Source organism: Vitis vinifera, chromosome 11, assembly GCF_030704535.1.
Source record: "Vitis vinifera cultivar Pinot Noir 40024 chromosome 11, ASM3070453v1".
Classification (NCBI taxonomy): domain Eukaryota; kingdom Viridiplantae; phylum Streptophyta; class Magnoliopsida; order Vitales; family Vitaceae; genus Vitis; species Vitis vinifera.
Window position 1 is genome coordinate 17,167,919 of NC_081815.1, and position 23,383 is coordinate 17,191,301.

The window sequence follows — 23,383 nt, forward strand, 5'->3', positions numbered from 1 at the left end:
TATAATAAAATAATTTTTTATAATTTTGTATTTGATGTTTTATGATGAAAAATAAGGCTTTGAGTTATCTTTTGAAATATCCAAGAATCTCGATTATTATTTCAATGACTAATTTTCTCATTTTAAGTTATAAATGAAATTATAAATATAAGAATTATTCTTTTCTTATATCATAAGAGTTTTGAACTTTGTTTTCATGAAAAAAAAAAAATAAAAAAAAACTTTTTTTTCTATAAAGAATAATGTATGTTTATTTTTTTGGTATTTAAGGTGAGAGAGAAAAAAAATGCGCCATTCTTTCTATGTTTAGAATTAAGAGAAAAAAAAATATTTTCTTTTTATTTAATAGTCACAGTTTTTGGGTCGGGTGGATAGCCCACTTGGGTACCCAACTCCAACATTTTGTTAAATGTTTTTTTAGGAATGAGTCATTTTTGTTTGATTTTGAAATATTTGAAATATTTAGGTTTTTTATATTTAATTAAGTACTTACTAATATATGACTTATATTCAATTAATTTTTTTTTGAAAATCCTAAATATTTATCAACAAAATTATTGAAATTTTTTGACAATTATTTAATCAAATCTAAAACTTAATACATAATATTTTTTTTTCTTTTTATAATTATTGTCAATAATTACATTTTTTTTATTGAATGTTATTAAAAAATTATTTATAGAATATGAAAATTTATCTTTATTTATTATCATCAATAATTTTCCCATTTTATCCTCTAACCAAATTTTATAACTAAAAATAATATAAGATATTTATTTATATAGCACAAATATTTTCAGTATAAAATAATGTCATGTCAAAAAAAGGAAAGACTTTTGATTTTTAATTTAATTTTAAGAAAAGGAAATGGCAAGTTGGAAATAGACAGCAAGAGAGAAGGGTATAGTTGTCATTTCAACTGAAAGAGTAGAAAGTACACTGAAGCGGAAGGTGGAGGAGGGTGAGTTCAGTTTCATCCACCTTCCATTTTCTTTCTGTAATAATAATAATAATTTTTTTTTTCCTTCATTTTTTATTATTTATTTATTTACTGTGATAATAATAATAATTATTACTATTATTATTATTATTATTTTATTTTATTTTTTCCTGAGTATTTGAGTTGGTATTGAAATTTCTTGCTTTTGCAGCACACAACATTACAACAACAACACACATTTCAGACCTCTCTCTGAACCCTCAGATTCCTCCTGACTGCACTCTCTCCTTCCTCTTCTTCAGTCTTGAGGTATGTTTGCAATGCCCAGAAAGCAAAAAATGTGTACTCTTCTTTCTCACCCTACACTGTCTCTAATTAGGCAGCATTTTAGGGTTTCTGATCTCTGCAATTTCCACAACTTTTCTCCAAAATCAGAATGTGGGCATGTCAACTCTCCTGATTTGGCATCTGGGTTTCCAATATGGTGGGATTTGGTGCTACCATTTTGGGATTTGGATTCTGGATCTCAACTTTTGGATCCATCTGTCTCAAAATAGTAGGGGGTTTTCTTTTTTCTTTTTTTTTTCTTTTTTTCCCCTTGCTTTTTTTTGTTGTTGGGTATTTACTTGCTCCGTGGGATTTGTGATCTGTTATGTACTTTCTGTTTTTTCGGGATTGTGGTGCTGGGTTTGGATCCTGTGTGGTGAATATGGCATGAACAATGTGAATCTTTGTTTCTGGTTTGTGATTCTTTTCTGTGGCTGTATTTTTTGCATTTATTGTTATTAGGCTTTTGCTGATTGTGTTATTGTCAAGGGATTTTGAGTTGTTGGAAACTTTCTTACATATGAGAGTCTTGGATTGATGAGCTGCTTTTCAGATCCATGGATTGAAAGTAAATTTTCTGCAGTTTAGTGCTTTTTATCATTTTCAGTTTGTGTATGGATAGAAATGGTCATCTGGATATGTAACATACTAACATCTGATAGCATTTCTTTGTATATCCATCTGTTTGTTTCCTGAAAAAAAAAATGGAAGAAAAGAAACGAAAACAAAATTCTGGGTTCTTTATGCTTTGATAAAAATAAAAACCTCAATTAGCTAAGCCATGTAGTTTTGCTAGGGTCAGTTGAGTCGGGTTTTGGTTTTCAGTCTTCCCTGAGGCTTTAGAATGAAAAATTGAAGGATCAAAATTTTGGGTTTAGTTTATTTTTCTACAGTGCCTTGGTTATGAAACAAAGCATGTATGTACTTCTGACACATATTTAGACAGAACCTGATAGCGGGTGCAGTTTGATCTTTCTTTGCATATAGTCTCTTTGCAAACAAATAGAGGATATTCTTTATATATCTTTCATCATTTCAACAAAAACTGTTAGATTGATCATAGTGATATGATTCTCAACATTATGAATTTAGTTTGATGTTCTTCTTTGTCCTGTATTTATAAGAGTTCTCTAACTTGCAATTGGATTTTCTCTTTCTCTCTTTGCATGTTGAATCATTGATATCAGATACTGCTAGAGAGTTGCACTTTAATTCGGTTCTTATCTCTTTTTCTGAGAAGGGTGCTGGAATCAAATCAAGACACTCTTTGCCTTCCATTGTCTACTCAGTATGGTGATATCTAAGTAGGTGCCTGCGGTCAAGCCTTTTCCACTCTGTTCTTTAGTGTACTTGGAAATCCGTGGCTGTTGCTCCATTGCTACACGGTTGTCTTTTCTGTTTGCTTTCTGGTTGGATCAGTAGTCAGCTTGATGGGTTCACGATTCCCATCCCATCAGCTGAGCAATGGCCTTTATGTATCAGGGCGGCCTGAGCAGCCAAAGGAAAGGCCTCCCACAATGAGTTCAACGGCTATGCCTTACACTGGTGGTGATATAAAAAGGTCTGGAGAGCTGGGGAAAATGTTTGATATCCCTGTAGATGGCTCCAGATCAAGAAAATCGGGACCTATAAATAATGCCCCTTCAAGGACTGGATCATTTGGTGGTGCTGCTTCTCACTCAGGACCAATCATGTCTAATTCCATAAATCGACCCGGTTCTGTTTCATCTGCTGGAATTCCAGGTTCAGCTTCAGTGAAGAAGACCAATTCTGGACCCCTTAATAGACATGGTGATCCAGTGAAAAAGTCTTCTGGTCCTCAACCTGGAGGTGGAAATTCAGTTTCCCGCCAAAATTCTGGTCCACTTGCTCCAGTTCTCCCCACTACAGGCCTGATTACATCTGGACCCATTTCTTCAGGCCCACTAAATTCATCAGGTGCTCCTCGAAAGGTCTCTGGTCCATTGGATTCTACTGGATCGCTCAAGTTACACGCTGCTTCTATTGCACACAATCAAGCTGTAACTAATCTGAGTCAAGAAGATGAGTATTCCTTCCACAGGAGCTTCCCGAAGCCAATACTTTGGTCGATGGTTTTGCTGTTTGTGATGGGTTTTATCGCGGGCGGCTTTATTCTAGGGGCTGTCCACAATCCCATACTTCTGATTGTTGTTGTGGTTCTATTTGGGGCAGTTGCTGCAGTATTCATTTGGAATACTTATTGGGGAAGAAGAGCTATCACTGGTTTCATTGCCCGTTATCCAGATGCTGAGCTTAGAACTGCAAGGGATGGCCAATTCGTCAAGGTTTCTGGGGTATGTAATACTTTAAGGAATTCTGAAGCATTGCTATTTATTCTTTTTTCTATGTGTGTCCTCCATAGAGAAAAAGGTTCAGTTGGGTTTCACAGGTTCTCTATTGCTTGCTTCTTTTCCTCTATGGTTTTGTAATTGGAGAAATTTTGATTTTTTTTTTTATTAAATGTCATTCACTACTAAAGTGGAAATAATTCAGGAAATGATGTGGAAGTTTTATTTTCAAGCATCACATGTGGAATGCTAGATCATTGAAATTCAATAGCCTCAATATTGAGATTTAGAACCACATCCAATTCTTTAATTACAGTTTTCTCTGAGTATGGTTTTCTCCTGAGAGTGTACAGGAAGAAAGAAAGAAAGAAAGAGAGAGATAGAGAGGAGAAAGAGAGAGAGAGAGAATAACCACATCCAATTCTTTAATTACAGTTTTCTCTGAGTATGGTTTTCTCCTGAGAGTGTACAGGAAGAAAGAAAGAAAGAAAGAAAGAGAGAGATAGAGAGGAGAAAGAGAGAGAGAGAGAATAACCACATCCGATTCTTTAATTACAGTTTTCTCTGAGTATGGTTTTCTCCTGAGAGTGTACAGGAAGAAAGAGAGAGAGAGAGAGAGAGAGAGAGAGAGAGAGAGAAGAAGATTCGTTATTGCTTTCTCACTATATTTTTCAACAGAAATTGTGCCAAAGAAAATGAAAAGAAAAGATAGAGAGAATAAGATCTGGCAGAAGAAAAAGAAGACCAATGGGTAGAGGTGAAAGGAATAAGAAGGAATAAAGAACAGAAGACAGTGGAAGGTGGAGAAAGATACTTAATTTGGAAGTACCCTTGGAGAACATGAAATTTTGATGCATAAGAACATTCAATAGTTAAGAGTTATTTAGATACTATTTTATTGCAGCATATAATTTCTAAGATTATATATAAGATATATACATGCTTTTTTATTGCCAATAAAAAAAATCTTAGAAAATTGCAGGTGCATAAAGACTGACAAGAAATGCAATGAAAGGTTGAAATGTTATATGTTCATTTGCCAAAAACAAAAGACAAGAAAACATAATGAATTATATCCCTTTACTTCTGCTCTTTGGAGTAAGGGTGTATTTATTAGCTTATATATTTTGAAGTGTATTGGGTGTCTTATGACTTTTGACCAAACTTTTCTCTTTGTTGGAGTACAGATGTGCCATTTTCCTGTCTGAGTTTTGTTTATGTTGTAATGAATATTTTTACCCTCAGCTAGCTGGTTATTGTACTTCTTGAAGTTTCATACACTCCTTTATTGATATATCCTTACAAATGCTTAAGTGACAATTATCACATGGTTATAAAATGAGTTGGTGTAATTTCTTGAAGGTGGTTACCTGTGGTAATGTTCCTCTGGAGTCATCTTTCCAAAGGGTTCCTAGATGTGTTTATACATCCACAAGTTTATATGAGTACAGGGGATGGGATTCAAAAGCTGCCAACCCAACACATCGTCGTTTTACTTGGGGTCTCCGATCACTTGAGGTGAGAAAGATCTTTATCTTCATTTATTTTGAAATTGCAATTCCCCACTGTCAAATTGGATGTTATAAATACGGTATGCCTCCTTTCGTGCAATGCTGCATTTTGCTATGCCCTCTTTTGATCCATTGCTTAAATAAAATTTGCCATGTTTACCGACATCCTCCTGAGTTGTCTCCATTCTGCTGGTATGGAGTCATGTAAAAGCTTGTTGACACTTAGCTCAAGTATGCTGTCAGTCAATCTAGAAAATTCAGTGCATAAAACTGGTAGGCTGTTTTGTATGGGTTACTCGTTGGTTGAATGAGTCTAAACTCAGTCCGATTGGGTAAATTCCGGCCAACCAGTATTGGCACAGGTTCATGACTCACAGCATTGAATTTTCTATACGATTCTTGTCAGGTTGAAGCCAGTGGTAAAATAATCTCAGCCTTGATGGATCATGTGCTGATCCATTAAGGGCACACAAAAATTGTTGGGAGAAGCTTTAGTAGTTCTGCTTCTGTGCTGGTACAGTAATATCATTCATATTGAGCTGGTAGTTTTGGGTTGGTTAAAGTTCAATAAAATACCGGGTATTAGATAAATTCCGCATTGAGTTGAAATAGGAATTTTTATACTTCTGACTTGAGTATTCTAGCAACAAGCTTGACACTGTCAACCATGCATCAATTGCCCTCTTTTATACTGTGTGGTTTAGATCGTCATTTATAGGTTATGATATTTCTTATCTTTATATTCTTGAATGAATTGTTTAGCTACTCCTTAATTATGGTACTAGCTCTGGGCAATCATGAGGTTGCCTGTATTTTTTCAATACATGTCATAGGAAATGCGGTATTCTTTTGGGGGCTGTAATAGATGCTTATCTTAGTTCCAAATGCTTGGAACCACAGTTAACTTAAATGAGGAAGTGTTATATATCTACATGATTGGATTCTTTTGTTTAATTTTTGCAGAGGCATGTGGTCGATTTCTACATTTCTGACTTCCAGTCTGGGTTGAGAGCATTGGTTAAGACTGGCTATGGTGCTAGAGTCACTCCATATGTCGACGAATCTGTTGTTGTAGACATCAACCAGTCAAATAGAGATATGTCTCCAGAATTCATCAGGTGGTTGGGGGAGAGAAACCTCTCAAGCGATGATCGTGTAATGCGTTTGAAAGAAGGGTAAAATATCCAACATTTTAAGCTGGGAACCTTTTAAATTATTTAAACAATGACAGCACTATTGACCTGACTAAATTAAACAATTATACAAATTCACAGATAATTTCAAGATAAGCATACGGAAAGAAACCATGTTAAGATAAGACACTATTTTTCTCCGCTCAAGAAGACAAGAGGAACTAAAAGACAGTAATATCTCAAAAATGGCAGGATGCTGGAATGTTATAGCCACTGTTGAAGTCCTCTTGAACATGTTCCTTTTTCTTTCTCTTAAAATTTCGCTTGCCAGCTTCTTTGTTGGCTTGGAACGTTGAGATGCAAGTTCGCTAAAACATTCCAAAGTTTTGGTTCTTTTGTATGTTTTCTTTTTGGTTTTTTCTTATTGAAATGTTAGATGGTAACTAGATAACTCATTTTGCTCCCATGGGTTCAAACTTCAAACCTCATGCCTTTACCATTTTATCAAACAAAAAGACCGTTTACCTTCCTTCTAGTCAATATTTGGTAAGAAGGCCTAAAAGTAAGACCTGTAAAGAATAACCCTTTCCTTACTAGTTGTAATTGTTTCAAGCTTTGGCTTTTTAGTAGGCATTTGTTTTTGTTGTTATGATTTATGATGATTGCGGATATTACTATAATTTCTTGTTTCCTCTCTGTTATTTTTAAATTTTCACTGGTACATTCATTTCCATTAATAGAGTTCCATGCCTATGCTAAGAACAAGGATATTTGGATTCTGATCAAGTAGATAAGAGTGCATTTGGGAGTGATTCTATAAAGTGTTTCTAGTATTTCTAATACTTAAATGATAAAAATTTTCAAGTATTATAAATATTAAAAGCGCTTCCTAGAATCACTACCAAAGGGACTCTAAATTGGTTCTACACCTATTGGTGGTAAAATTAGTGACTACCCCCAACACTTCTGCACTTGGGGGGCCTTTCATTAGATTATGCATCATATTGTTTTACTTGGAAGCATGACTTAAGATGATAGAAGTTGTTATAGACGCCTGGTTTGCATTTCATTAACGGCCAAAAAACCCATGCATCATATGCCCTTTTGATGTTTCCTCCTAATGGAAAATTGGAATTGATGATATGATAGGTACATCAAAGAAGGTAGCACTGTGAGTGTGATGGGAGTTGTCCAACGGAATGAGAATGTTCTGATGATCGTTCCTCCACCAGAGCCATTCCCTACAGGATGCCAATGGGCCAAATGTATCCTTCCTGCCAGCCTTGAGGGCATTGTTTTGAGATGTGAGGACACATCAAAGATCGATGTTATTCCTGTGTAGCTATAGCATTTTGAAACCCGAAAGTAGTGCGGGTTGTTGCTGTTTTGGGATTTAATTTGTTGGATAGTATTGACGAGGGGTGGTGGTGGTGGCGGCGGTGGCAGTGGTGGTGTTTTTTCCCTCTTCTTTTTTTAACATGGTGTATAGTTTTTATGTGATTTTTTTTCATCTTTTAGGGCGGGAAGCTTTTGTAATGGGGTTGGTGTGATTATTATAGTAGAGAGAGAGAGAGAGAGAGAGAGGAACTCAGTGTTTAATGGAGGGGATTGAGGATTGATTTATGTTTAGAAAATGTTTGAGATAATTTGAGTAATTTGGGTTTGCCTCAAACTCTGTTGTTTCTCAAAGATGGTGGTCCATCCCAATTGTGAATGTCTGCAGTTTCAGTCATGCTTAAAAGAAATGTCAATGTTGTATGCCCTTTTTTCTATCACCAGTCTCAATTCTACCATCAAACCCAGCAGCAAATTCTAATTCTGAGTGTCAATTCTTCGAAGCTCCAAGCATTTGTGTGATACTTAGACAACTCGGTCTACGCCTAATATTATTAAGTTAAAGACTTAATAACTTATTAACCTTAATTACAAGTTACAACTAAGTATTGTCCTGCCTTAGTTTCTCCTAACCATGGGGCGGCACTTGAACACCCCAAGCCTAAAATCTGTGCTAGACACGTCCGGATGATGAGGAAGCTAAGAGAGTGCAAGAAGCCCTACTTTGGACCCTATCTATTTTACATTCTTAATAACAAAACATCTACCTAAAGATTTGTTTTCTTTGTTACTCCTGAGGCATGGTATGATCCTCCTCTTGCTACAAGTTTTAACTAATTTTTGAATTTGCTTAAGTGCAAGCAAGTTGAATCTAATATTTCTTTTGGTTGTTCAAAGAAAAAAATAAACAAGTGTATGAGTACCAAAATTTAATCAATTTTTTTAATTTATTCGAATTGAAACTAAGTGGGTGTTTGATAAACCAACTTAATAACTTAAAGTAACTTAATAATTTAATTTAATTCATTAAGTAAATTAAGTATATTTAGTAAAATAACTTAAAGTAAAAAACAATTTTAAGTAATAAGTAAAAATAATTAACTTATTCTTAAGTTCACATCTTTATTTTATTTTATTTTATTTTTACCTCATTTACCTTAATTACATCCACAATCTTCTTTGCTACTCCAAAACCTCCACTGTACTTAATCTCCCTTGCCTTAATTATAATTTATGAAATATAAATATGTTAATTTGATGATTTAGAATAAGTTTTAAGTTAATTTTATCAAATAATCTTATTGTCTAAAGTAAAAATTAATTAATAAGTTTTAAGTTAATAACTTAAGTATAATTTAATTTTAAGTCAACTTAAATCATTAAGTAATAAGTATTAAGTTTTATCAAATACTTTATAAGTTTTGTTATTTCTTAATTGAAATGAATGGTCTTTCAACAATATGAGTTTAACTAATTTTAAGTTTATTAATTGTGACGGGTTTAACGTATATTAGAAATTTCCAACATATAAGGTTGGGTTTTACATCATTACATATTTTGATAGACAAATTTGATACGAATTAGCTCAACACATCCAAAGTTACACTTTTAAACACATAATTTTAACTAAAGTGGTGTTTGTTTTTTTTACTTAATTCTAAATAGAACTTTAATGTTTAATAGTATTAAGTATTAAGTTATTTATTTTTCTAATATTTTAATTTTAATAAGCATTAAAGAGTAAAGAAAAATCAACATGTTATTTTTTTCATTTAGAAAAAGCCAAAATATTTGACTTTTTCTGTTCAATAAAAAATTTATAATAAGTTATGAAAAAGTAGAAAAACAAACAATCTAAAGTTTGAAAGTAAATTGTTTTTAGCAAAAAGCTAAAAAAATAAACACCCTCTAAGTTTTGAATTTATTAAGCCAAATAAATTTCGCTTTCGCTATTGGAAAAACATGATCTATAAGCTTTGAAGTTCAAGTCAAATCTTAATGCAAATTCTCGGAATTGGCGAGATAGGTTTTATAATTATGAGCGAAATTGGGGTGGAATTTATCAACGTAGTCAAAGATTTGGGAGGGCGAGGTTGATGTTTTGTTGGCAGCTAATCATCAAAATGATGCATTTGAGGGAGAGGCATTAGGTCTAGGGTTTGATAGGGGGAGTGATGGTGTAGGATTTGAGGAGGGTGGAGTCCACGACGACAAAGTGGTGGTGTGGTGGGTGGTCAATGAAAGGATCCATGACGATGCCACGGCGGTGGAGACAGGATGTACAACGGAGATTGAATGGAGGAACGAACGAAGGAAGGATACATATTAGATTAGTATTTTGAGGGATTTGAAATGAAATGACCCTTTTACCATCATTTAAATAGAAAATGTGGAAAAGACATGCGCCTTCTATCCAAATTAAGGTAACACTATCACTTCAAAAATATACATTACAAGTAATTATAAAACATGAAAGGTATATAACTTGATCTTAAATTCGATGGGTAATGTGAAAAACTCGTTCTAGGTTATAAGTATAATAAACTTAAATAATAATAATAATAATAACAAATATACGGACAGTGGGCACGGCACGTGCACAACCCCTTACTCTGAACCCTATATAACAATCTCTTCCTCGAGCCCTAGAAGATTTTTCACCCCGCTCTCTAATGGCAACCACTGGCACAACGGAACCAGCTCCGGTGAACGGCGCTGCGCAGTCTCCGGGATCTGATCCAAAGACCGAACTATCGGAGACACCTCTCTCTGCCAGTAACGCCGCCACCGCAGAGTCGGAGCAGGCACCATCTGAAAATCTTGAGTCAGAGTCCACGGCGCCGCCAGAGACGGAAGCTCCGGCGCCGGCCTCGGAGAAGAAATGGCCGGGATGGCCTGGAGACTGCGTATTCCGGCTTATCGTCCCTGTGCTCAAGGTCGGCAGCATTATTGGCCGCAAAGGCGAGCTGATCAAGAAGATGTGTGAGGAGACTAGGGCTCGCATTCGCGTCCTCGACGGCGCCGTTGGAACATCTGATCGTATTGTAAGTGTTTTCGGTGTTGTTTGGAATTCATGGAGTTTAACTGTAACCCTAACCCTAGATTGGACCCCACGTTTGGTTTCGGGGAAATTTTGTCCTCTCCCTTTTTTGGATTTTAAAAAATAATTGAATGAAACTCGACTCTCAGCTGAGCTATGTGAAAATTTAGGATTGAAGTTTCTTTTTTCCTGCATTTTCTTACCTAACAAACAGAGAACAATAGGTAATAAGTGATTTAAGCGGGTGCATGAATTTCCCTTTTGATAGATAAAGAGGGAGAAACCCATGTCACACTGGAAGTATTCTCCGATTGCATTTAGTGCAAGAAAACGAGGAGGAAATAAAAGAAAGGAGAATAAAAAAAATTGAAAGAAACAAAGTCTCTTCCCATGGGCATTCCTGCGGCTAAAGGAATGCACAAGAGATGGTCTTGCACCACAATCAACCTTAGTTCAGGATTGGAAATTTTATTTTCTTTTCTTGTTCTATAATTTTCTTGGCGACCAAATGGGATTGATGATATATTTGATTGTTTACTTAGTGATGAAAACCATGGTAGGGTGTTATGGAAAAAAAGATGTTAAGTGTACTGTTGAAAGTGGTGGACAATCTTTTGGAAAAGGTAAAGACATTTCCTTTTTCTTTTTATGGTCATTGTAATTTATAGACTTTATGGGATATTGGGGAAAAGACCCAATGTGCTAATATGGTCCTCGTGAATTGGCAAACTTGTGCAGTTGAATGCAAGTTCTTATTTCCCTAATGAAAATAAAAAAAAAACCCAGAAAATTATTAAGTCACTTTAAGCATTCATCCCAAGAATTAGGTCTAAGGAGAGATCTATAGAATTAGATCTAAACCTTCCGACCATCCCTCTTTTTTTTTCACATCTTTCTAATTCTATATATATATATATATATATATATATATTTATATATAATTTTTTTTATGGGTAAAAACTAATCTTTCTAATTCTATTTTCTATTAGGTTTTGATATCTGGAAGGGAAGAGCCAGAGGCACCATTATCACCTGCAATGGATGCTGTAATCAGAGTATTCAAACGTGTTACTGGGTTATCTGAAAGTGAAGGTGATGGTAAAGCATACGGAGCTGCTGGTGTTGCATTCTGTTCAATCCGGTTATTGGTAGCATCTACACAAGCCATTAATTTAATTGGAAAACAGGGCTCTTTGATCAAGTCAATACAGGAGAGCACTGGTGCATCTGTGCGAGTACTGTCAGGAGGTATGCTTTAAAGACTTCATAGCATGATGCCTTTAGTTTCTATGGAACTGTAACATTATCCATTATTTGCAATTTTGTCAGTTGGTTTTCTTGGAAATAACTGGCCCTCTGATAGATCAACTCTGTAAATGTGTTTTTCTTTTAGCTGTCAGCTTCCTCTTCTTCATGTACTGCTACCTTCCATTTAAATCTGCTGATAGAAATCGGTTTAGTGTACTGCATATTTTTTTTTTCGTTTATGTAGATCTGAAACTAGAATTTAGCAGTTTCCTGTGGGGGCTAGAAATTGAGAGGTGGAAAAAAAATGGAAGCATGGGCTACAATATGTTTTTTTCTTGATGCACTCTGTGCTACACTTGCATCAATTATGGTAGGTTTTTGGGTCGTAGTAGCACTCTTATGGAGCAATGGTTTTATTCATCTACCTTAGCCGGATACTGAAGAAACATGCCTGGGAATTTGGAATTGATTCTGTTCTACAGTTATCTATAAAAATGGAACGTCATGAGAAAGAAAAGAAGATCTTAAGTCATCTATCTTAGCTGCATATTGAAGAAACATTAGGTGTTTTGCTGATAGTTTCTCCATAAGCTTGAGAACTCTGTTTGTTTTCATTTTCATCTTAATTATTTTTAACTCTCATTTTGAGGATGTTTGTGTGCTAGCTCTGCTTATTCTGATGTTCTGCTCCTCTAGAAGCATATAGCCAGTCAATAAGTTATAGCTGATCTGCAATACTAGGGCCTTATGATATAATTTATCCCAGCTAAAGGCACCATGTGGTCCAATTGTCAATAAAAAATGTTTGAATCTTTTGCAAAGCCTTTCAGTTGCTCTGTTTCAGTTGGTTTGCCCATTTTGGGTCCAAATTTCAAAATCTAACAGCCTTCTCCACTGAAGTATATTCTGCAAAGTATTAAATAGTAAGAGTAGATGGATGTTAAATAAGTACAGAGATTAAACTTCTTGTTGCATTTTTGTTGGCAGAATGGTTTGTTTATTTTGGGTAGATTTTAGCTGGTGATTCTCATTTGTGACTCTTACCTTTTTGTGGTGTTGAAAGTGCTCAGTGGAAAATTTGAAATTTATTACTTTAATGAGCCTGACTTAATGATATCAATCTGTATTAGTTAAATGATCAATAGCAGATGAAAAATTTTCAATTGCGGTTTTGTTGCTCATGGAATTTCTTTCAAGATAAGCTGTATTCATGTCTTTGCTAGTTCTAAAGGCATTTTTATAATCTTATTCATTAGCAATGCAATCATTCCTTTTGTTGAAATGGGAATGTTGAAGGTCTTGAAGACTGAAATCAACACTGTGTACATTGAAGTTTTAACTTGTTGGAATTTTGAAGTGTGCCTAAATGAGTTGAATTCATAAGAGCTTGCTAGCAATCTGTCTTAAGAAATTAGAACACTCCAACAATATTTTGTCAGTGATGCAAGATTTGGGATCTGCTACTTCGTATAAACACTGCCAATTTTAGCTTTCTAATCCTATGTTCTAGACTTGCTAATAGTTCAAATCTTAACAGTATCTTTGTTAATGGTGCTCATAACTGAGAATATGCTCTCTTGTCACTTAACTAGGTCATAATATTTAACCTGCAATAGGAAGCTTAATATTAAATTGTAGCTTGTCAAGAAACCAATGGGAGACAAGAAGAGGAGCTTATACTTTATTCTTTTTGCTCTTATGTTACTAAATATTCCTCAAGTCCTAAACAAGTACTTGGTTGAGTTAGGTGGAGTTTTCATTTATGAGGGACTAAACAGATGTAATACCTTAAATTTCTTTTCTTTGGACCCCATGTTTGCAGAGTTTTGATTACCTAAAAGCTCTTTCTAAATAGTGAGGAGTTTTACAAGGTGTTTGATTGCATAATGAAAACTTCAGAGGAGAGGTTTGAGGCCTAAAAGCTCTTTTCATTAAAGATGAAGGGAGATGTTTTTGCAGAAGGGTTACAAATTTAGGAAGATGTTCCAGAATTTAGAATTCTTTTACATATTAAATAGAAATCCTTTCTTTATCTTAAATAGAAGCTACAAATGTGCCAAATGGGCCTTAGTTGTCTTGGCAGCCAAATGGACAGGAAAGGAAATTTTCTGATAGATGAATGTGGTCATTTGTGCTTTAATCTAGTAGATTGTCCTAGTAAGTTACTAGAAACCCAAATGGTACATAGAAGGATGGAAAAGTACTTGGAAATGCTGTCTGAAATCTTGGTAGAAATGCTACTTAGTTTGATTGAATGTCTCCAAATGATATAACTTGGGGCCCCTTAGACCTTAGATTTGGCAGCTGTGTTGTCATCAGATAATTCATCTCTGTATTTTTTTTCTATCCCCCCAAAAATCTTCAATTTCATTTCTTCCCAGTGGCCCATTGCATAGACACCGGTAGATTGGGTTCTATACCAGTGGACCTAATTTATATCATTGTTTGGTCCCAACCTCCAGGTTTTGAATTTATAATCTCTTTATCACTTCTTTCCTAGAAGTTATTCCTTATCTCCAAACGCCAAGGCACATGATATATTTTTTTTTTGTTATGACAGATGAAGTCCCGTTCTATGCTGCTGCGGATGAGAGAATTGTAGAGTTGCAGGGAGAAGCCTTGAAAGTTCAAAAAGCTCTTGAAGCAGTTGTGGGACACCTAAGGAAATTCTTGGTGGATCATAGTGTTCTTCCTCTTTTTGAGAGGACTGTAAGTTTGATTGCTGTAAAGGTTGGTGACTTATGCTTTTTGCCATTGTAGGGTGCTTATAGTTTCTTTGTCCATTTTCAGTACAATGCAACAATCTCACAAGATCGCCAATCTGATACTTGGGCGGACAAGTCATTGTTGCATGGTACTTCTCAGACTGGAATGGGAAGCGATTATTCTCTTCCAGCGAAGAGGGAGTCTTTGTACCTTGATCGAGAAACTCAGATGGAACACTCTGGACTTCCAATGTATGGTCAAGAACATGGACTCTCAGGAATACGCTCTTCAGGACTTGGACGTGCTGGTGCTCCTATTGTTACTCAGGTTGGAATTATAATGGTTAAATTATTATTTATACATTAGAGTTCAAATCTCAGTGTCACACCTCTCTCTCTATAATGACTGGATGCACCTTTAATTTTTATTTTTTCATGCCTATGTCTTGTTTTAGCCTGGCATCATTATTTACCCCTTTGTATCCTATAATCAGATTGCACAAACAATGCAAATACCACTGTCATATGCTGAGGACATCATTGGGATTGGAGGGGCTAATATTGCATATATTCGCCGTACCAGTGGAGCCATTCTAACAGTGCAAGAGAGTAGGGGCCTGCCGGATGAAATCACTGTGGAAATTAAAGGCACCTCATCCCAGGTCCAAACAGCTCAACAACTAATCCAGGTGACAACTTTACTATATACTTTTCTTTTGATTCTTGACTCATGCAAATGTGTTCACAGATCAGTGCCTGCTTTGCTATCCATGAATGTGCTTTATGTATTTTCCATGTCAGCCATACAGACCTTTGATTAGGGACTTATATTCAATCTTGGCATAGTTTGGAAGACTTCGTTGAATATTCCCATATGCTTTGTCTGGTTCCTAGAAAGTACCAAAGAAAAAATTGTTAATGAAAATAATTTTTTTCATGTTTGATTTTACTATTAAAAATACGAAAGAAAATCAAATATGATTAAAATTAGTTAGAAACTTCAACATTTTTAAATAAATTATTTAATCTTTATAGAGTTAAAAATAAGTTAAATGAGTTTGAAGTAACATATAAAAATAATTTAACTTTAAAAACTACTTTTTATTTTCCTTCTTTTTTTTCTTTTTACTTTGTTTCTCTATTTTCTTTTTATTTGCGTTTTCCTTCAAACTTTCTAAAAACCAAACATAACCAAAAGGTTTGGAGAAACTTTGCAGGCATTGTTAAAAAGATGGTTTTGAAAATTTTGGAAGATTGATTTGGAAAAGCTCACTAATACCCAATTTAAGTGACATTTGTGATTTTTTTGTTCCTCAATTATTGAATGATATGCAATGACTTGCTGATGAAGGCCAAATGGAGGTTGGATATGTGTGTGTGATGTGCCAAACTCCAGTTGGCAGGAAAATCTCCTTCAGCAACGGAAGAAACTTGACATTTCTTTGTGTAGATACTTGGGGAAAAAGAGAAAGAAGGGAATATGCATCCATACACTTAAATTTTTTCTTCTCTTTTACAGGAATTTATAAGCAATCACAAAGAACCAGTTCCAAGCAGCTACGGGAAGATGGACAGTGGCTTGAGGTCTTCATACTCACAGTTGGGCAACACATCTTACTCTTCATCCTCACTGTCGTCACAACCCTATGGTGGTGGCTATGGATCTTCTGGAGTAGGAGGCTACAGCAGTTACAGGCTTTGAATGGGTGAAAATATGGTAAAGCTAGTGGGCAGTTTCTTTGCTTGGACTACTTTTGGAATGTAGTCTATGTAAAGTTCGAAAAGGTGGTTCCTGCTGCTTCTGCTACACATAGGAGACAGCATCTGCTGGTCTGCTGATGATATCTCAGATATAGTGATGGGAAGAACACAAAATGTAATGAATGGGTGAAGATTTTTGTTGGTGTCTCTAATACTGTTTCTCTCTAGGGTTACCTTTAATTCGCATGAGCTTATTGCTCTTGTGTTATTTTAAATCTTTGTAGATGATGATTTAGGATTCTGTTTTATGGTTGGGAAAAAAGACTTCAAAAGAATTTCTTGAATGGTGGCTGCAAGTGCTTCTTAGGATTTGTGATAATCAGTTGTCTCAGAAATCTCACAGGCAACATATCTCTCCCTGATATTCATATTCATTTTGGGCTCTGTCAAATTGCATCCGATTCATGGCCTCAAGCCATTTTGCTGCAGAACCCGAGCCCAGTCTTCTTTTTCACCGACTTCAACCAATTGGGCATCTTATATGCCTCGCAATGGAGACAAATTTCCAACATTTCTTCTGCTAAAAAGGAGTTTTTATGTGCCTGTGTCAGCAATTTTAACAATCTTAAATTAGTTAATCTGATTAAAAGTTACCTCAAACACAAATTAGTTATCTGATTAAGAGATGGTTTGGAAGTGATTTTGATTAAAATGTTTTTATTTCATTTTTGTTAGTAACTCTTTTATTAGAAATGTTTTTAAAGACAATTGAATTATAGTAGTCTTTTTAATAGTATATTATGAATTTATTTGGTAGTAATTTTAGAAAACGTTTTTAAAGTGTGTTTGGTAATAATTTAAAGAAGTGTTTCTAACTTTTATAATACTCGAAATTTTTTATCTTTTCAGTGTTAGAAAGACTAAAAACACTTCTTAAAATCGTTGTCAAACGCATTCTTAAAGTAGGTTTGAAAGTGATTTTAGGAAGTGTTTTTAATATTTCTAATAATTTAAAATTTTTATTTTTCAAGTATTAAAGATGTTATTTCAAGTATTAAAGATGTTATAAACACTTCCTAAAATCATTGTCAAATACACTCTAAAAACATTTTTAAGAATCACTAAAATTATTGCTAAACATACTCTAAAAACGTTTTTTAGGATCACTGTCATAGACACTATTTGATTATCCTAAAAACACTTATAGATAAAATACTTCCATTAAAAACACTTATGTTTGGTAGTGAACGCTTCTAACATTTTTAACACTTGAAAACTTTTATTTTTCAAGTATCAGAAAAACTATTATTAAACACACTTAGAATAAAAATGTTGTCAAACTTACTTTACATAACAAAAATGATTTTTGGACAAGTATTTCAAGTAATTCTCTAAAATTTTTAAAAGTAATATTACAAAAATTGAAAAACACTTCAGCCCTATTTTGTAAGTGGTTTTTAAAATAGTTAAAAAAAAAAAAAAACAATTTTTGATAACAATTTTAAAAAATTGTTATATGTTGTTTTGTAGAATAAAGGTTTATTTGGAAACCTAAAATGTTTTTAACCTATTTTTTATATTTTTAAATATAGTTTAAAAATAATTTTCATGTCTAATGCTTTATATTTAATCATTCTACATTATTATATAATTATTTTTGAAAATAACCCTTAGGCTTTGTTTGGTTCTCAAAAAATGAACAAAATAGAGAGGAAAAATTAAAGAAAAGAAAAAGCGAAGAAAAATAAAAAATAAATTTAAAATCAATAAATTATTTCATATGCTACTTCAAACTCATTGTACTTATTTTTCCTCCTCTAAATAAAGATTAAATAATTTCTAACTAATTTTAATTATATTTGATTTTTTTTTCGTATTTTTTATATTGAAACCAATCATGATAAAATCATTTTCTTTAATATAGTTTTTTATTTCCTTAGTATTTTCTTGAAACCAAAGATGGTATTAGAAAATAAGTGAAAATAACAAAAAAATAACTAAAAGATGTATATGAAAACACCATATTTTTTGTTTTTAAGAACCAAAAACTAAAATAGGTTTTGGTTAACGAATATGTTTTCCTGATTTTTTTGTTTTAAAGAATAAAAAATTGTTCTTCAAATTAGATATAAGACAAACCTTTCATCTTTATAAGAATAGAAGCTCCTAAACAAGTTTTTATTCTTTTCATATTTGGATTTAAGGACTATATTTGATTTAATGAAAAAAAATTGCAATCATTAAGGAAAATAACAAAAAAAAAAGGGAAATAATTTGTTCACGTTTAGATAGCATGAAGAATGATAAAAAAAAAAATACTAAAGAAAATAAAATAAAACTTTTTTTTTTTCAATTTTGAAAGATAGAATAAGTGCAATAATTATAAATTTATTTTATTTTTTCCATGAATAATAAAATAAAAAGAGCTTACGATATTTTTTTTAATTGAGTGTGTTAGCGAAATAATTTGACTTTTCATTTATGATTTGGATCCTTAAAAGGAGCGTGAATTACTTCCAAGTTGAATCCGATTCAGACATATGCCCATATATACTCATCCCACATACATATTGCACAGAGCTGCTATATCCATTTGAAACCACCCATTTACCAAAACCTTACCTTGTGCTGGTTTTGTTTTCGAGAAAACATAGAGCCCTCCAACACCCTAACTAAGCAATGCCCACCTTGAATCTCTTCACCAATGTGCCAGTCGATGCAGTGGTGGCCTCTGATATTCTCAAGGATTGCACCAAAGCTGTTGCTAAAATCATTGGCAAACCTGAGTCTGTTGGGTCCCTTCTCCCTTCTCACTTCACACCCATCTTATACTCTTGCTCTTCTTGTTGCTTTTTCTGCTTGCTTCTTCGTGGGTTTTGTTTGTCTTTGTAATGGGTGTTACATGTTTGATGATATTACTCTATGAGTACTGGGTTGTTTTTTCAATTACAGTGTTTGTTGTGTGGTCTGGCAGTTTTGAGTCTTTTGACACAGTTTTAGTTTGTTTAAGTGTCATGTTTGTGTGGTTTAATTGATTGTAGGTATGTATGTGAAAAGTGATCAAATTGGAATTAGGTTATCATTTAATTGGAGGTATTTGATTGATATATCTACTTGTTTTTTTGGATGAAAAATAGGAGTTTCATGTGGAAAATTACATAAAAGTAGAGGTTGGTTGCTGGTAGGTTTTGCAGTTTGATTGGATGATGAAGTTAAAATTCTGAAAACTGTCAGGTGGAAAACTTAATTCTGGTTCCAAGTAAGCTATGCCGCTGACTTGCAAACATCAATTTGTTAGAGGTGGACTTCAATAGATACCAATCAGCTCCTCAGTTAGCATATATAAATATATGTAACTTGTGATAATATATACTTTTATCCAATGATGCTCTTGTAGAGCTCTACATACTGATATTACCAAAAATTGTGCTATTGACCGCTTTCTGTTTGCACTCTGGGTCACTTAGGTTTACCCTTTTATGAACAAGTTGGAGCAGAGCAAATTAATAAATTGCTTAAGAGTGAGGTTGGGCAGTCCTTGGAAATTGAGTTACTGCATCTTATATTCTGTCCCATCTTTAGAGCAAATCCATTGTCGGTAGAGGGTCCAGCATGGGAACAATCATAAATCATTGTAATAAAGTTGAAGTGCCATCATTTTCATGGAATCCTAAAAATGATTCTATGCCATTAGTTATGGGGATGCCCCATTTTAGACTCCAAATGTTCTGTTAATGCAATGCAATGATGCTATTCAATATCGTTTGATGCCTAAATTACCAAGGATCAAACTACCAAGTTCCAAACAGGCCCTTAATTTTTCAGAGAACTACAGAACGATTTCAATCAACATTCGCATTGTGCTGGCAGATTGGGTTTCAAACATATTAATCCTCAAAATTTTTGGAGCAGTGTTTTATTTTTACAGTTGGAAATGGTTTTGTCTCAGTTTGGTAAAATTGGTCAAGTGCACTTGTTTCTTTGGTTGTAATCTGACCTCCCGAAACCTTGTTGGACTGTGATGGCATTACTTTATGTATTTGGTTTAATCTTATTTTTTATAATCTTGGTGCATATTCATTATTTTTCTTTTGTGATTGTTCAGTATGTAATGATTTTGCTGAATGGTGGAGTGCCTATTGAATTTGCTGGTACTGAAGAGCCAGCTGCATATGGAGAATTGATATCTATTGGGGGGCTTGGACCGAGTGTTAATGGAAAACTGAGTTCAACCATTGCAGAAATTATCCAAACTAAGCTTTCCATAGATAGTGCTCGATTTTATGTCAAGTTTTATGATGTTGAGGTGAGCAATTTTCTAGTCCTCTTTTATTTTTAATTTTTGTCAGTTACATATGTTCCTGCAAGAAAGAACCATTATTCTGAAGTGCTGTAGAATAGCAATTATGGTCATTCTTTTGGTTTTCTTTACACACTAGAAAAAAAATGAAACTTCTGAGCAATTTTTCAAATACATTTTTTTGCTTGAAATAATGGAAAGGGGGTTAGCTTCTTGTCATTTTGGCCCCAAGATCACCTTGGGTATGAATTAATACATTATTTTTTTATCCAAGGGATGACTTCCATAGAAACAGAGCTGCCTTTTTTTGTGAAGTACTCTCTTAAGCGAATAATTGGTGTGCCTAACACATTCACTTTAACTGGAGATAAAAGAAAGACATGGGCATATGGCTCACTCGCTTCTGCCTTTTCTTTCACATCCTCGATAGGCACAGTCCTGATGTATTTATTGTCATCAGTCAGATTATCTTCTCATATATGAAGAGTTTTACAACTCTTTAGCTTCTTTCTGCACCCTGTGCAATTTAGTTTTTCTAATCATGTTATATTAAACTACAAATTTCTGGCACAATCTTCCAACTGTGTGAATACAAAACCATGAATTCATGCAGACTGATTGGCCTAATTTGGGTCTATTCAACTTTCTACATAAGGTGATCCAATTTGGAGAACCACATAATTTTTTATAGGACAAAAAAGAAAAGCAAAGAAAATAACCAAGGGTAGAGTAGAGGATCTGGTATCTTTTACACAACCTACTTTGAACTAGTTGCTGAGATTTTGTGCCATGAAGAGTGCAACTCTGAAACTTGTAGAATCATATTTTGGTCAGTGGAATAAATCCAACCCTTTTCAACTTTAACTGCCATATTCTCGATTCTTTCTACATTTCATTTGAATTTAATGTTGAATCTTGACACCTTAGTTTAAGATCATAATTCTAAAATGTCTGTTGAAGTGGCAACTCTGATTTCTCCTTCTACCTAATGCTAAATTAAAAGGATGTATCTGTTTGAATTTATTGTAATTTGTTCATCCTCCTCTAACTGTTAATCATGCTCGTATTTCTTTCGTGAAGCGCTCATTCTTTGGGTTCAACGGCTCAACATTTTGAGTAGCATTTGGTATTTGAGAATAGATATCAATGGAAGGTGTTAAAAGTGGAAACCTTGTGCTCGAGACTGTCTGGCTGATGAGGTGATTCTCATGTTCTATTGTAGAATTTCTTCTGAGAAAAAAATTCCAACCACCCATGGATCAACTTGTTTCTTTGATGATTATATCGGTCTTTACCTTATTCAAATTGGAAAGTGATATCATCACAATCTCTTGCCTGTGCTCCCATTTGTCGCATACTATCTACATTAAATCAGGTAGAAACTTGGATGCAGATTTGAGAACCCTGATGCTCCCTTAAGCAAAAGAACAGTGATGCTGGATTGGTGATTTGAAGATTTCTTAATTTTCATTTCTTTTACTTTGTCTTCCCGAGAACCAAATAGAGCATATAGGAAGGTACTATTGGGAAGTTAAAGGGAATTATAGAGTATTCGTCTCGACAAGTTAAAAGATTCCTCCACAATAATAACAACCTCTCAACAATAATAATAACTTAACAAGAAAAGACAATAATAACCTAAGAACATCGAATCAAAATGACATCAAATATAACATGGAAAAACCCTCCAAAGGTAAAAATGACCATAAAGAAATTTCTTGCACTTTAATAAAAAAAATGGGAATACAAATAAATCCTCATTAATTTCTTCATTTTAATAACTAGTGGAAATATATATCAATGCTTGAGGTGGGAATCCATCACCCTAGAAAACAAAGAATATGAAGAGAAATCATATTGTAGAAGCTTCCCCAAAATGTTGACGAAAGAACCTATACCTTCACCCTTAAACCCTAGGATAGTGCGTAAAAAACGACTTATTTTCTTTTTTCCTTTTCTCATCCCTTTTTTTTTAGTAACATGCAAAGCCTTGGATGCTATTTATATCTGGGCTTAGAGAATACCCAAATAAAAATATCCTAATACATGGGCTTAGGAAACTTTTCCTAAGCTTGAAAAAAAAAAATGATCTAGAAGAGATTAAGGTTTTCACACCATAATTTAGAGTTATTCTGCATCGTGTTATTTGTCCCAACACGTAAGATTAATTCTGAGTGATTCATGGTTAACTTCACACAACATTACCTGAAAACTATGCATGAGAATGTAACAGTGCATAAAGGATGTAGCAACCCGGTTTCTTTTGTGTAGATTGTTTGCTTTAGACAAGACCCTCATAGTTTTAAAACACATACATAAGAGAGAAATTTTCTACATATATAGTTCTAGAAACTTCTTTCTAAATAACTTTTCTCCTTAGCCAATGTGGAATAGGGATCTTACTATCATCTTCTATTCAACCATGATGTCCCTGTCATGTCCAATGGGATAATGGGTCAATCAAAACATTCACTTAAATGTTCAACCTTTTTCTTTTATCTTCGAAAAAGAGTGGGGTAGATTTGTCAACCTAGCATGTCTCTAGAGCGCCAGCTCCTGCAACTTCAGCTCATAGGATTCCAAGATCGCTACTTCCTATATCAATTTTAACTATTGTGGGCTAATGGAAATTGAAATTACGTATTCATGGTTAAGAGGATTGACTACATATAAAGCGCTAGAGATTTCTCTTCCTAGCCATTATGGGAACTCATGGTAGATGATGTTGAGTTTAAGCACCATAAATCAAGATGAGGGATTTCACAGTAGATAATGCTAGTTGAATCACCATGATTAAGAAGGATGAGATTGTTAGGTATAGAATGTAGACTGGG

The 23,383-nt window shown here is 34.0% G+C and overlaps 3 protein-coding genes across 8 annotated transcripts; all 3 read left to right on the forward strand.

Annotated features, from left to right (window-relative positions):
- The first annotated feature begins 975 nt into the window (after positions 1 to 975).
- On the forward strand, positions 976 to 7,992 carry LOC100256545 (uncharacterized). Of its 6 annotated transcripts, none has more exons than XM_010658601.3 (5): positions 976 to 1,249; positions 2,455 to 3,582; positions 4,939 to 5,094; positions 6,051 to 6,262; positions 7,370 to 7,992. In XM_010658601.3, the coding sequence occupies exons 2-5, from the start codon at positions 2,698 to 2,700 to the stop codon at positions 7,560 to 7,562; spliced, it is 1,446 nt and encodes a 481-aa protein (XP_010656903.1). In that variant the 5' UTR covers positions 976 to 1,249; positions 2,455 to 2,697; the 3' UTR covers positions 7,563 to 7,992. The 6 variants fall into 6 exon arrangements, with proteins under 6 accessions (XP_010656903.1, XP_010656905.1, XP_059596564.1 ...); XM_010658603.3 differs by having other exon boundaries at positions 1,117 to 1,249; positions 2,508 to 3,582; XM_059740581.1 differs by having other exon boundaries at positions 1,138 to 1,382.
- A 2,131-nt stretch (positions 7,993 to 10,123) lies between these two features.
- On the forward strand, positions 10,124 to 16,593 carry LOC100261643 (RNA-binding KH domain-containing protein PEPPER). Its single transcript, XM_002264381.3, has 6 exons — positions 10,124 to 10,599; positions 11,585 to 11,843; positions 14,404 to 14,552; positions 14,634 to 14,876; positions 15,043 to 15,237; positions 16,068 to 16,593. Exons 1-6 carry the CDS (start codon positions 10,228 to 10,230, stop codon positions 16,248 to 16,250), a joined length of 1,401 nt encoding a protein of 466 aa, XP_002264417.1. The 5' UTR covers positions 10,124 to 10,227; the 3' UTR covers positions 16,251 to 16,593.
- Positions 16,594 to 18,537: 1,944 nt separating this feature from the next.
- On the forward strand, positions 18,538 to 21,876 carry LOC100266836 (uncharacterized). The gene is made up of 3 exons (XM_002264337.5): positions 18,538 to 19,039; positions 20,355 to 20,555; positions 21,630 to 21,876. Exons 1-3 carry the CDS (start codon positions 18,929 to 18,931, stop codon positions 21,663 to 21,665), a joined length of 348 nt encoding a protein of 115 aa, XP_002264373.1. The 5' UTR covers positions 18,538 to 18,928; the 3' UTR covers positions 21,666 to 21,876.
- The last annotated feature ends 1,507 nt before the right edge of the window (positions 21,877 to 23,383 follow it).